Here is a 13,124-nt window from a genome sequence, read left to right as displayed (position 1 = left end):
TGAAGCCAAAAGTAACAAGTGATGGGGGAGAGGATGATGAAGTTATGTCACTGTATGTCTCTATGTATTCTTGGAGCAGAAAACTTATCAAACAAGAGCTTCAGTTCTTCATTTCCAAGCTACCAAAAACTCATATTCACACCAATGACATAAGTAAATCTTAAACATTAAGATCCAAAATATACATATATTAGAAACATCACTATCTTAAAAACCTGGCATAGTCATATTAGCTATGCATTCAACCCACTAAAGCTGGGACTAGAAGGCACCAATTCACATATATACATACCAGGAAACTAAGACAGATCACAGTTTTTTTCTATTATTATGCCAACGACCTTATCATTCCAACATTTTGTGGTGAGAAACTGAAATACTGACAGACACTTGGCATCTGAGATTGTGCTCTATTCTACTCCTGCAATGTTTTTGTTTACATTTGGTTTGGTTGTTTTTAGTGGTTTTGGTTGTTTGTGGTTTTTTGTTTGTTTGTTGTTTTTTTTCTTTTTTCCAAATTTGGCCACAGTAAGACTAGGAAATCTCAATTCACACTTTAACAAATCTCCACAGAGTATGCTTGCAATCTGAAGTATGACACTAAGAATATGATGAAAATCCCAAGACCTATTCTTTAGCTCATATTCAAAGATCATTTCAATGGTTAAGCAAAAATTCTGCATTTAGTATGTATCATCAAAAGTTTGCTTGACACTAACAACATCAAAAATGATGCCACAACCACTTCTGGCTGAAAATTCAGTTCTTTTTCAGATCTCTGTAAAATGCCATTACAGGGAAGGGATTCAAAATAGTTCAACATCCCTTTAAGAAACCATGGAAAACAAAAGGATGAAAGGAATCACACCATACACTTTAGCTAATATGGGGGGGGGAGTCAAAACCAAAGAAAAATGTTCTTCTAAAGATTATTTGTGGAAATGGATTTACAAACTTTTGGCATCAGTGAAAAATAAAACATTTTAGAAGATCAGCCTTCAACAGTATGGCTAGATTTAAAGAGAATGCACATCAGGACTACATTTAACTAAGTAAATATAATGCTTTGCATTCCCATAATCCTGCACTTCCTCCATTATAACCACATATTAATGACATTACATTGGGTCTATAACTCATAAGAACATTATATACCATGATCTATTATTTCATAAGTGTTTATATTGGCACTTTGAATATATTCTTAAATGCAGGGGCAGAACTTCTTTTACCAAAACATGAAATAACTATGGTCTCTGGTTCAGGATTGTATTATGTTTTGTCGTATCAACTGGTATACCAGTCTTTGATACTTATTTTTAAAAAGTACATCTGCTTTCCTAGTAAGTATCTAAATATCCTGAACTGGTTGTCCTTTACAAATTCTAAACTAACATCAAGTACTAATTAACTACAGATTACACGAAACTGGTCTTCCCCCTAAGGAGAGTACACATTAAGAGTAGTCATTCTACGCAATATAGATAATTTTATTTACACCCCAAAGTTATGAAGCATGAGTATTACAGTTGCCTTTACAACCTTTACTCAGTCCCTTTGAGGATAAACATACAATTCAAGACTATCAGAAGTCACACATTTTTCTACAGGTACTTCACTAAATGTCATTTAATATGTTTTATCTTCCACATTTAATTTGTTGCCTTGGGTCACTGTCTGCAATGCTGCACTTATAAATCTCCCCACAGTGGCCTTAATCTAGAAAACGCAAGTACGAGCAGCAGTGAAGACACAAGATATTGATTTCAGTAGTCTCAGTCAATCTCACAGGAAACTTTGCAGATTATAGAGCCTACACACATTAAAATCTCTGACATTATGTTGCCATCAGTATTGCTATTCACATTAACTAAATTAAACCTACCTCTAGCAACATATGAGCTACATAGAAAGACAGTGAAGGTGAAATATTTTCAGCAGTGTACTTCAGTCATTCTTTGGCTTGAAGTGTAGAGGGTTCGATCCTTTTCAAAAGTTTCACACTAACATAGCTACCTTGTCAGCTATGTCACAGTGAAAATCTGTTGATAAACAAGATGGGCTGTCTACATGCTGGTGCCTCCGTAACAAATAGGAACACATAGAATTTTGCCAGTGAGGAACAAGCAGAAATGAAAAATACAAATAGAGTTCTTTAAAAAGCATGTGTTTCGGATGATACCTCTGGAGTTACAACTTCAGGAGCAAAAGTGAACAGGAATAACCAACAGAATTGATTCTTGCTATATTAAAAAACAAAAAAACCCCAAAGCTCTGCAGAATTACATTTAATTTTCAAACCCTAATACACAACAGAAGATACAATGAAATAAAACCACTCTATAAATTTTAATAACTATTTCTTAGATTCCCTACTAGATGAGAAACACTGCCGCTTCTTAAAGAGAAGGAAAAATACTCACCCTCTGTTACTGACGATTGCCTTTTTCAAGTGAATATAGTTTGCAGGAAAAATCCCCTGCAAGAGAAAAAAAAGTCCATAAGTTAGAAAAATACACTTGCAGTTTTTGGCGTTTATATCCTAAGCCACAATAAATAATTGCAAATATGCCTATAAAAAAAAAACAACACTGTGTCAAAGAAGCTGCTACAGTCAAAAGTCACATTCAAATTAGTCACAGTTGATCATTTTAATCCATCTTGGAACAGGACAGCACACTCAATCAAACCTCCATCTTGAAAGATCAATTTCTTAATAAGGAAGTTTTGCAAGTCTATTCAATAAAAATATCACAGAGGTTCAAGCTGAGTACTTTTCATTCCCAAAAGCTCCTGAAGTGTTCAGAAACACTGTTGTATGGGAAATACCTTCTGGAATAAAAATCATGGGTAAGTCAACTAGGACCAAATGAAAAGGTGCCACTCTAATCCTACACAGCTGCCCTGGAAGGGACAAGATTGATTTAAAAGAAAACATTTATGTTTAGCCAATTGTCTTCCTACTGCAAAGACTTCATGAGCCCAATAATCCACTAACAGGTGACAAGCAAGCAGGAAAAAGGTGTGACAAGTAGGAAGAGTTCAGAGAACAGCTTGCAGTTAGCAGAAAGGAATGAGTAACAGAGGTAACTACCAGGAACATTTACTGGAAAGATGTAAGCTAGCCGGCACAGCCAGAAAAGTGGCTATCGTGCAGTTTGCAGCATAGCATCAGTATGCTTCCAGACCAGGCCTCTGTATCTGTATGCTACATTACATTAGATGACAAGGACATAAGTTTAAAAAACAAAACAAAATGCCCACCATCAAATTTGTGTCTAGCCCCCATACCAGTCTTTCACTAAGGAAAGAAGTATTCTATTACTTGCATACCCTGGAGCTATCCTTCTTCCTCCCTCTTTCCAACAAAAAGCTGTTTAAACCCACTTGGGATAGCTCCAGTTATTTGCCTTTTGCTGTTCCCATGATGGCTGGATTCTAACCTTGCCTGTGCCATTGTGTTCTTGTGTGATGAAACATGGGGAAAAAGAGGTAATTTAAACCAAACTCTTCATAGTGTTCCATTATCTCTGTAAAATACATGGCCCTGAATCCTCAGAGCAAACTTAATCAGTGTGTAAGAACAGTAAGGTTGCACTTCAGTGCTAAGAAAAATTCCTTCTTTTTCATTGGCAAGACTGAAATTGCAGAAGGAAAAAAGATGAATCTAATAAGAATGGCTTCATCAGGAAAAAAAGTAATTGTGTATGCTTTCAGCCACATGAAAATCTGGAAAAGGAAGAAATGCTACTTCGGATTTTTGCTTGGTTCACTTCCAATTAATGCTGTTTATTTCTGTGATCCTGTGCTGGTTACCTAAGAAACCAAGAAAGGTTTGAAGGGCTCTCCTATCAAAACTGAACACATATGCAAGCAGAAGATGTACCAACACACACACACACACAATGAATGCAGGCTTTTCTGTTAAAAGAGTACTATAGTCACGAAAACATAATACAAGTAATATTATATTCCATAATACAGGTAAACATGAGGAACCTGATACTCTCTTCTTTTTAAATAGAAGCTATATTTAAACCAAAAGACAATGAGGTAGTGCTTTACATAGAAGCAACTATTTACATGTTTGGATACATACATTTACAAAAAATAGACATGCACTCGCAAAAAGTTCGTATCAGAACAGTCAAAAAAGTTCTCCAAGAGCAAAACAGGGATATGACTGGAAAATAACCAAATGCAGTGGTTAAACTGTAAAAATGTGAAAAAAACAAACTTAGAATATCCTTTTTCATCAGACTTTTTTCAAAGTTGTCTTAGATTAATAACGCAAATTATTAAATGTGTTCTTTAAAAATCCTGAATTAAGCAATGCAAGATCACCTATGTATGCTTTTCTTAGGGGACTAGGGTGGAGAGGATCAAATTGGATGAGATTTATAAATATTGGAAAGATTACATGTTACATGTCAGGAAGGTTTCTGATCCTTTGGGTGACTAATGGGTATCGTTCTCTCAATTTAGAAAATAAATCCAATCCTCCCACAGGAAAAAAGTTATAGAAGTAAAATCCTAAGGGTAAGGAAAATGAAAAGTTTACTAGGTTGCAACAGCAAAATAGATACAATCTCCCACTAGATTAAAAGAATGTATTCACACTTACCTTTACATTGGGCTTCTTAATGGAAACACCTCTATACCAGCCTAAAACCAGATAAAACACACAATATTAATTTGTGGCATTGCTTACTCTACACAGAAGCAAAGTGACTGAAAACTATGCAATTACTGAGATAATATAAAAAAACAGCTGTGCCTCACATAGGTCTATTTTTTTCAAGGTTGGTTTTTTTCATTGGTTTGTTTGGGTTTTGTTTAGTGGGTTTTTTTATTTTATTTTATTTTTTTTATTCTTTTGCTCTGCAATGATGACAAGCAATTAAGAACCTGGAATGCTGCTGTTTATTCCCACCAGGAATAAAAGCAGCTTAGTATACTTAGTCACTGTACTCACAATCATCACCCACTGTGGCAAAGATGCATTCAGCGCTCATGCAAGAATCTGTACTGAATGCTTTTCTTACATGCTGGTACATGAGTCTCTTCGTAGTGTTTATCTTAACAAAATCTCCAGACTTCAAAACCTATCCTTTTAAACACAGGAAAATCGATTATCATACATTTCTAATATTATTTAAACAAATATAAATCCTTTGCAGGTGTCCAGTCTTATGTTGTCTGTGAGACTAGAGAAGAGACTTTAGGACCTAATTTCACAAACCCAATTATTTTTCTTGTATCCCCCATCAGTTAACAGCCCCAGAAAGGACAATAAATCAGCAGTAAAAGCCAAAGCAGCAAAAGGTACAAGATAAAGAGAAGAACCCAATTACTCCTATTTTACACAGGTGAAAGTAATGTCACTTCATGCAAGATTCATCAGGAAAAAAGTGCTGAAAACACCACCCAGTTTAACAATGGAAAAGGAGCACACTTCAGTCATCGTGGCAGATGAGCTGCTCTTCCACTCCCTAAGACACAGAAAGCTACTCTGAATTCTTGTTAAAAATATGCTGCTCTCTTCATATCTTGGTCCAATACTTCAGCCCCAGAAGATAAAGCTAAACCTTAAGACTTGAGCCTGGAATACCCCATAGGAGCATGGGTGAAGAAGAGTGCCAGGGGAAGAGTTCTGTGGAGGAGGCCTGGCCATCAGAAATTTGTGGGCAAAGCTGGCCAAGCCCAGCTACACCACAAGCAGTGAGCTCAACTGCCTGCATATTGCTCTTAAATCTACTGCAGCCCAGTATTCAGACAGGCAACCACCCAAACTTGCCCAAACCCAACAATTTCACATAATCTAAATCCACTTTCCATAAAAATTGCTCTAATTTTCCCAGCAACTTCCTACTTTCTTTTTTTTTTTTTTTCCTACAGAGGACAGATATAATTTAGTATCTGCAGCATTTAAAAGAGCACTAGGAAAACTGTCAGTAATTTGCTATGGAGAACAGAGAAGAACAGAACAAAGTAACTGTGTATTTTGTGTCTCTCTCAAAAAAAAAGAGACTTCATATTTGGCTGAATTATGACATGAGTCTCATGTAGAGGCTCAGAATTGGGGAAGAGGGCCTTGATTTGGAACAGACTGCCCAAGGAAGTGGTGCAATCACAGTCCCTGGAAGTGTTCAAAAAATGTGTGGATGTGGTGCTTAGGGACATGGTTTAGAGGTGGACCTGGCAGTTTGGTTAACGGTTGGACTCGATGATCTCAGAAGTCTTTTCCAACCTTAATGATTCTATGATTTTGTTTTAAAGACAGCCTGCTAGTCTAGAATTAATTTTTTTCTAAGGAAATCTGAGTCAATATAAAAGAAAATAATTGATTAATTCAAGACATTTGCAAATCTTCATATGGAAAAATTAAAACCCATCTTCTTTATTACACAAATTTCTCCTAAAGATAGGACATAACACAAAGATTATTTTCCCATGAAATTATTGCTTATATTAAAAAATAAAATGTTGTCTTCATTTCTTAGTTGATCAAACTTCATGACAATCATAACAATATAAACTTATATGCACAAACAACACATACAGATCCTTAAAATGAGTAATTTCTAACACTCCACACAACTGTGACTGCAACACCTGCTTTTGAGTAACAGATGCTGCATATTTTTAAGGTCACAGAAAAAAAAAAGCATTTATCCTCTGATTCACTGTTACCAATATTAAATACAACATGCCGCTAACTTTTATATTCATAGACTCTGTACCTTAGAAATAAACATACATTTTAAGATAAACAGAATGGCAAACTTCTCAGTAAATATGGAAAAAAGCTGTTTTATCTAAGTTTTTGAACAGAACTGTGAAAGTTACAACAAAAACCAATAAAGCAGGTGTCTATCAATGATCTAGATGTGCAGCGCAGTGGATGAAACACATTTCCAAAAAACTACCTTATTTCTGAGTTTTCTGGTCTTAATCCCAAAAGAAATCTTCAAAGCTTAAAAGGTATGTGTTTACAGAGTTCTAAAAAACAGGAATGGAAGGACCCCTGAGAAATCATTTAGCTCATCCAAGTGATGTCTCTAAACCTCTCCTCACAGACGTTTAGCCTGTTTTTAACAGTGTCCAATAATTTATCATCAGGACTGAATAACACAGCACTCCATGCTCGTGAAAATGATCCATACAACTTCCGCAAAACCTACGGTATTTCTGCACAGTATTCCAAGGAAACAGGGTATATTCCTGCTATTTGCCACAGACCAGTTTGAAAGTGGTGGTGGTGCACAGGCATCTTTTTAGAAGAAATTTCTTCCACTGATCAACATCGGTCAAGAAAACTACACATAACAGTAACATTTTGGTATAGTACTTGAAAATCTAGAATATTTATGCCAAGTGGAGATGGTAAATCCTCACTGGACAACCTATATCAGTGGCTCAGACAACATACATGCACTTCATAACCTGAACTTTCCTTGCTGTTATTTGAATCCAGGATTTTTGGTTTTGGAGAATATGGAAAACATTTTGTTGACTTCCCTTTTTAGGTACTTTCATACATTTGAGAAGTGGTATATTTCCCTTTAATCTTGTAGATTGTGCTCTCCAGATCTTAGTTCTCCTTTCTTTTCTCTTTTCTTTTTCAGTGTGGTACAATATTTTTAGAATCACCATTCTCTGTTTTAAGTTTCCTCCAACTCCATGCAAGAAAGATACAGTAGGAAGAAGAGCTCACCAGAACCTGAAAGCACTATATTGTAAAATGTAATTCCTTATTTGCTTACAATGAACATCACCAAAAACTCATTCTGTATCTCAAAGTAAAAGCTGTGAGAAGAGGTACAATGCTTTTTTTAAAAAACACATTTAGAAAATTGCATCTGCATTACTCACTAAAATGAACTAAACCTTTATTCTGGAATTAGTATTAAATAGATTAATATTGATCTAATCATACATTTTAAAGAACATTTGTTTTGGAGGATTTATTCATGACAGTCACCAAATCCAGGCAGGTGCTTCAGCTAACTGTGATCACAACAAGCACCACATGGTTAGACCTCAATATTGACTAATGTTTTTAGATGTTACTGTACTACAACTAATTAATTGTTAAAATTTTAGAATTATGGCATTCATTTTCTAGTGATACATGGCCTTTAAAGGGTACTGACTTCAAGAAAATGCTGAAAAGATGAGATTTAAAATTAAGGAACAGAAAAATGTGGCTAAGAAGTAACAAGAATTTTGTTAATAAGTTAATGCGAAACAACAATCATGAGTATCCCCAATTTGAACAGATTAACTGTCTAGTAATGATCAGTAACTACTAAGAATTTGAGGACAGATGAAGTTAAGGGCATAAGGCCAGAGCTAGAATACCTACAAATCTCTACAGAGAAAGACCATGCTTCATGCACACAATGCCTCCCCCATTTCCTTTTCTGACAGCGAAGAATGTTCTCAAACTGCTTGACCTAGTGGATGACCTAGGGAAAGGAAGACAGATAATTCTAACTGTTTTTCAGAAAATGAATCACTGTACTGGGTCTGGCTGGGATGGAGTTAACTTTCTCTACAGCAGCCTGTCTGGTCCTGTGTTTTGGATTTGTGGCTAAAACAGTGCTGATAAGAAACGAACATTTTGGCTATTGCTGAACAGTGCTTGTACAACATCAAGGCTTTCTCTTTTGCCCAATGTGTCGCCCCCAGTGAGTAGGCTAGGGGTAGGCAAGAAGTTGGGAGGGGACATAGCTGGGACAGCTGACCTGAATCAGCCGAAGGGATATTCCATACCATAGAACATCATTTGCTATAAGAAAACCAAAAATTAGTCTATTAGAAGCACTATTCTAAGCGATGTCCTATTCAGGATAGGAAGGAGAACACTAAATATATCCCAAGTCTGATGAATTTCAAGTATATGTCACAGTCGATATAAAGTAGATAAAATGACAAAGACATCCTAGAACACACAAAAATACCTCCAATGATACAGATGACACTGTAAGCAAGCTTTTTTTTCCTTTTTTTCTTTGATCACACAGGAAGATAGGCACAGAACAAGCCTACTGCTTACACCATAGCACAATAACAACCGAAGAAAGCACTGTTTTGTCTAAACATTTGTGAGAAGCTGGGGATGAATGCAGCCATTTTGACTGCATCTTAATGTTGCATTGATGTGTATTTCTGGGTAAGTGTCTTGACAAAGCCACGTACTTGATAAATTTTGATGAATGGAGGTGCAAACCTTTGGTTTTTTGTTTGTTTTAAAGGAACTGACAGTATGATAGACATAATCCTCAGTAAAACAGAAACTGTCAGTGCAGGAATTACAAACGCGTCCCTAATCTGATTTTGAACACCTCATGCTTTATATTCTCAGTATGCCCAAGACAAAGGTTTTTTATCCAAGTACTGTGGAAGAAAATTGAATCAATCATATCTATTCCAGTGTGTTCTGGACAAGTCACTGTATCCTAAAGCCCTATTCCAACGTTGCTTTTACATGGATTCTACTGCACAGCGTAGTAGATAACCAAGCAGACTACCTGAAGCAATACAGCCACACTGCACAGTGATCCATGCCAGCTAAACCTACCATAGAGTTTAAACATTATGTTTCTAAGGTGAAACATAAAACACAGAAAAAAACACAACCCTTTACAGCTGCTTTTTTCAATACCATCTAACGATATTTGATAATAAGCTAAGAGAAGTGAAGAGTAGGCTGATCTACAGCTCTGCCCTCTGTATACCCTACACAGCAAATAATCCCTCAAAGATTACTTCCATGGTAATAAAACTGGAGAAGAACAAAAGGAAAAGTACCCCATTATGCCTGTTCCCCCTGCACATTAAGACCGCCACTTGCTCACAACTTTTTCTTCAAAATGCATTGTCTATACATATATTCACACTATAGGTTACTTGCAGGCCAGTAATAAAAGCTAAATTACTTAGCAGTATATGCAAGAATGTATCCCTGTCCTTCCTTTTGTTTCTAGGGCTTTTTCAGCTCTAAGTATTAGGCTTCCCGCTTAGCTCCTCTGAACCCTAGAATTCAACAAGGCCTCTGCAGAGGCAGGACAGAAAAATGGACTGGGAATGCATATACCAACATCACATATAAAAAAAACGCTTAGGCAAATAACATATCTTTCACCTACAACTACCTGTACATATGGAAATTCACTCTGTGGGAAACTTGAAGCCATATTACAGAAACCTGCATACTCTTACATGAAGACTGAAAAAGAGTCCTTCCAAAGACGTATCACACTCAGAAGTCTCAGCAATAGTGCAATCCTAGTTAAACTGCAAAAGGAGCTCTGTGGCAGGCCTGCACATCTCAATCTCTTAAACTGAGCAATTAGAAGAGCTATCCATGTTTTTTGATCTTTACTTGAAAGTGCCTTGAACAAAACAGGGTATTCTTTCTAAAAGCCACCTCATAACCCTTTTTGGATTTTCACTTGATCAACAAGAGGTCTGTCACATGGAAAAATCTCACCCCTTTTGAGCACTCAGTAGCAGAAAAACAAAAGGGTCCTAAATGAAAGGTATTGATCTATTTTTCAGAAAAATAAAGCTCCCAGGGCTGAATAAAGTAGCATCAGCTGCAGACTGTAGGAAAAAACAAATTCCACATATAATTTCTTGACAAACAGAATTCTGAAAATAAATCACATAAGTATTTACAGTAAGTCCTAAAGCTACATTTGGTTCTTAAAGAAAGCACTGCTAGTAGAATCTGCTACAAGAACTTGAACCTTCTTTGTCCTAAAAAAATAAGTATACTTTGCAGTATAGTGAGTAGCCCTCAAATCTGGAGGAAAGCTATCTTTTGCATATACTAGCCAATAAGCAATTGCTTTTACCTTTGAATCTACATATAAGCCGCTTGCAGAGTATCTTTGTGCAGAGCTAAAGGTACTCAAAGTGACCCAGAAGAGGGATGGTAACAGTGCTTAGCAAAAGCTTCTTGATGCCGAAACCACTCCATGCCAAGACCACTCTGTTCTGAGCTTGATGCTGTGAGCAGTGCCAGGACAGGACGAGCAGCAGATGAATACCCAACCCAGCCTGCCAACACCATGTCAGGGAGCAGCCTGATGCCAGCAGAGCCACAGGAATATGCTAATAATGCAGTCAGAGAGATGCCACAACAAAAGCAGAAGAGACAGAATGTGTTTTATCTTGGTGTTAGCCAAATAGAGGGCCAATCAAGAAGCCATTCCTGTGCTCCAAAAGACTAGTTTGAATAGCCAGGCAAGATCTTCCGCAGCAGCTGTGTGGGTCCAAGAGACTTCAGTTCCACTGGCACGCTCCACAAAAGGCAAAGAGGAAAAGGGATGAAAAGGGAAAAAAGGCAGAGAGGAAAAGGGATATCTCACTGGAGACATCTTTCTCAGGGTAAACCCAAATTACTAGGAGTGAGTCAATTTGGCCCAGCCAGCCACAGGACCGCTCCCGACTCCAGGTGGAAGGAAACCTGCGCTGACAGCAATGACAGTCTGAAGTGTGATTCCTCACTCATCTGTATGGTACAACTTGGAAGCATGGCAAAGATATCACTTCTCAAGCACATTGAATTCTTCAAGAATTTAGGAAAAAAATCATAATTGCAAGCTATATCTGCTGCTTAAGCATCCCAAATACTGGAAAGCCTTCATTCGACCATGCTGTCGCTGCTGGAATAACAGAGGGAAACTTAAAAAATATTACATGCATGGCTTAAGAACACTATTATTAACATACACACGCATTAAAACCATGTAAATAAATACTTGTGTGGATATCAGAATTTACATGGGTAAGATAACATTCTTTTAACTGATGCTTTAGGCATCAGCTAATGTTTTTTTTCCTCAGTGAGTATATTAGTGTCAAGGTAATAATTAAAGTCACTGAAGTTGTAGCATTTTTAATCTAAAGAAAACTGCTCCCTAGCAATAAAAATAAATGGACAAAACAGACATTTTAAATTTACTCTGAATGCCACTAGTTACTCACAGCTGCTGCCAGTGGCAGTGCGATAGCCCTATGACTTGAAAAATAGGGTGTTCTTTAGAACATGCAGTCCGCATGTGTATTTCAAACAATGAGTATGCTCATGCTTTATCACTTGACGAAAGAAAACTCTCTCTTTCAGCATTTATAGGTGGCATACTATTGCCATACTCTTTCACCTTGTGCATCCAAAGAAGGGCAATGAAGCTGGTGAAGGGTCTGAAGAACAAGTCTTACAAGGAGCAGCTGAGGGAACTGGGGTTGTTCAGCCTGGAGAAAAGGAGGCTGAGGGGAGATCTTATTGCTCTCTACAACTACCTGAAAGGAGGTTGTAGCAAGGTGGGGGTCATTCTCTTCTCCCAAGTAACAAGCAATAGGACAAGAGGGAATGGCCTCAAGTTGTGCCAGGGGAGGTTTAGATTGGATATTAGGAAAAATTTCTTCACCAAAAGGGTTACCAAGCACTGGAACAGGCTGCCCAGGGAAGTGGTTGAGTCCCCCTCCCTGGAGGCATTTAAAAGATGGGTAGACGTGGTGCTTAGGGACATGGTTTAGTGGTGGACTTGGCAGTGCTACGTTAACAGTTGGAGTTGATGATCTTAAAAGTCTTTTCCAACCTAAACAATTCTATCCCAGCTTTCTATTTTATTCTATCTCACTTCCTCAAAGCATGGCATGTAAAGCAGAGAACACCACTTACTGTTTCAATTCTCTCTCAGCAGCAAGATCATAAGTGGAAGGGCTCAGAGAAGGGAACAAGAGAGAGGGGAAAGCTGTGCAAGACAAGCATACGTAGAACCGATATCTTGAAGAATAGATATCTTGAAGAATATTTGTTACCTTTGAGTGAGACGAGTCAAGGATCTCAGAGTCCTTTGTGCAAACAGTAACTATAAAACCACCCAAGTAACATCACATGCTTTAGAGAGAACATAACATCTGATGAAAACACAGGTGGAGCTTTTGGTAGCTTCAGAGCAAAGGCAGACACTAAGTCCATGCGTTTGAACCCTGTCATATTGAATTACAGGCGGGGGGGGGGGGGGGGGGGCAGGCAGTGGGAGGTGTTTGTCAGATTTAGACAGGGTTAGAAAACAGCAATTTAGACATTTGTGGCCTGGTATGAA

At 37.4% G+C, this 13,124-nt stretch overlaps 1 protein-coding gene across 14 annotated transcripts in view; it reads right to left on the bottom strand.

The window, feature by feature from the left end:
- The window catches only part of DOCK3 (dedicator of cytokinesis 3), a 221,367-nt gene that overhangs the window by 184,532 nt on the left and 23,711 nt on the right, over positions 1 to 13,124 (bottom strand). For all 14 annotated transcript variants that reach the window (XM_087743795.1, XM_087743802.1, XM_087743796.1 and 11 more), the window contains exons 3-4: positions 4,625 to 4,665; positions 2,424 to 2,479 (exon numbers count right to left, since the gene is read on the bottom strand). In XM_087743795.1, coding sequence (XP_087599921.1) covers positions 2,424 to 2,479; positions 4,625 to 4,665 — 97 coding nt within the window. The remainder of the gene's footprint in view (positions 1 to 2,423; positions 2,480 to 4,624; positions 4,666 to 13,124) is intronic.

Source organism: Nipponia nippon, unplaced genomic scaffold, assembly GCF_047370975.1.
Source record: "Nipponia nippon isolate SJK-2023a ecotype South Korea unplaced genomic scaffold, ASM4737097v1 scaffold_9, whole genome shotgun sequence".
Lineage (NCBI taxonomy): Eukaryota > Metazoa > Chordata > Aves > Pelecaniformes > Threskiornithidae > Nipponia > Nipponia nippon.
This window is presented reverse-complemented; position numbering and strand designations above follow the sequence as displayed.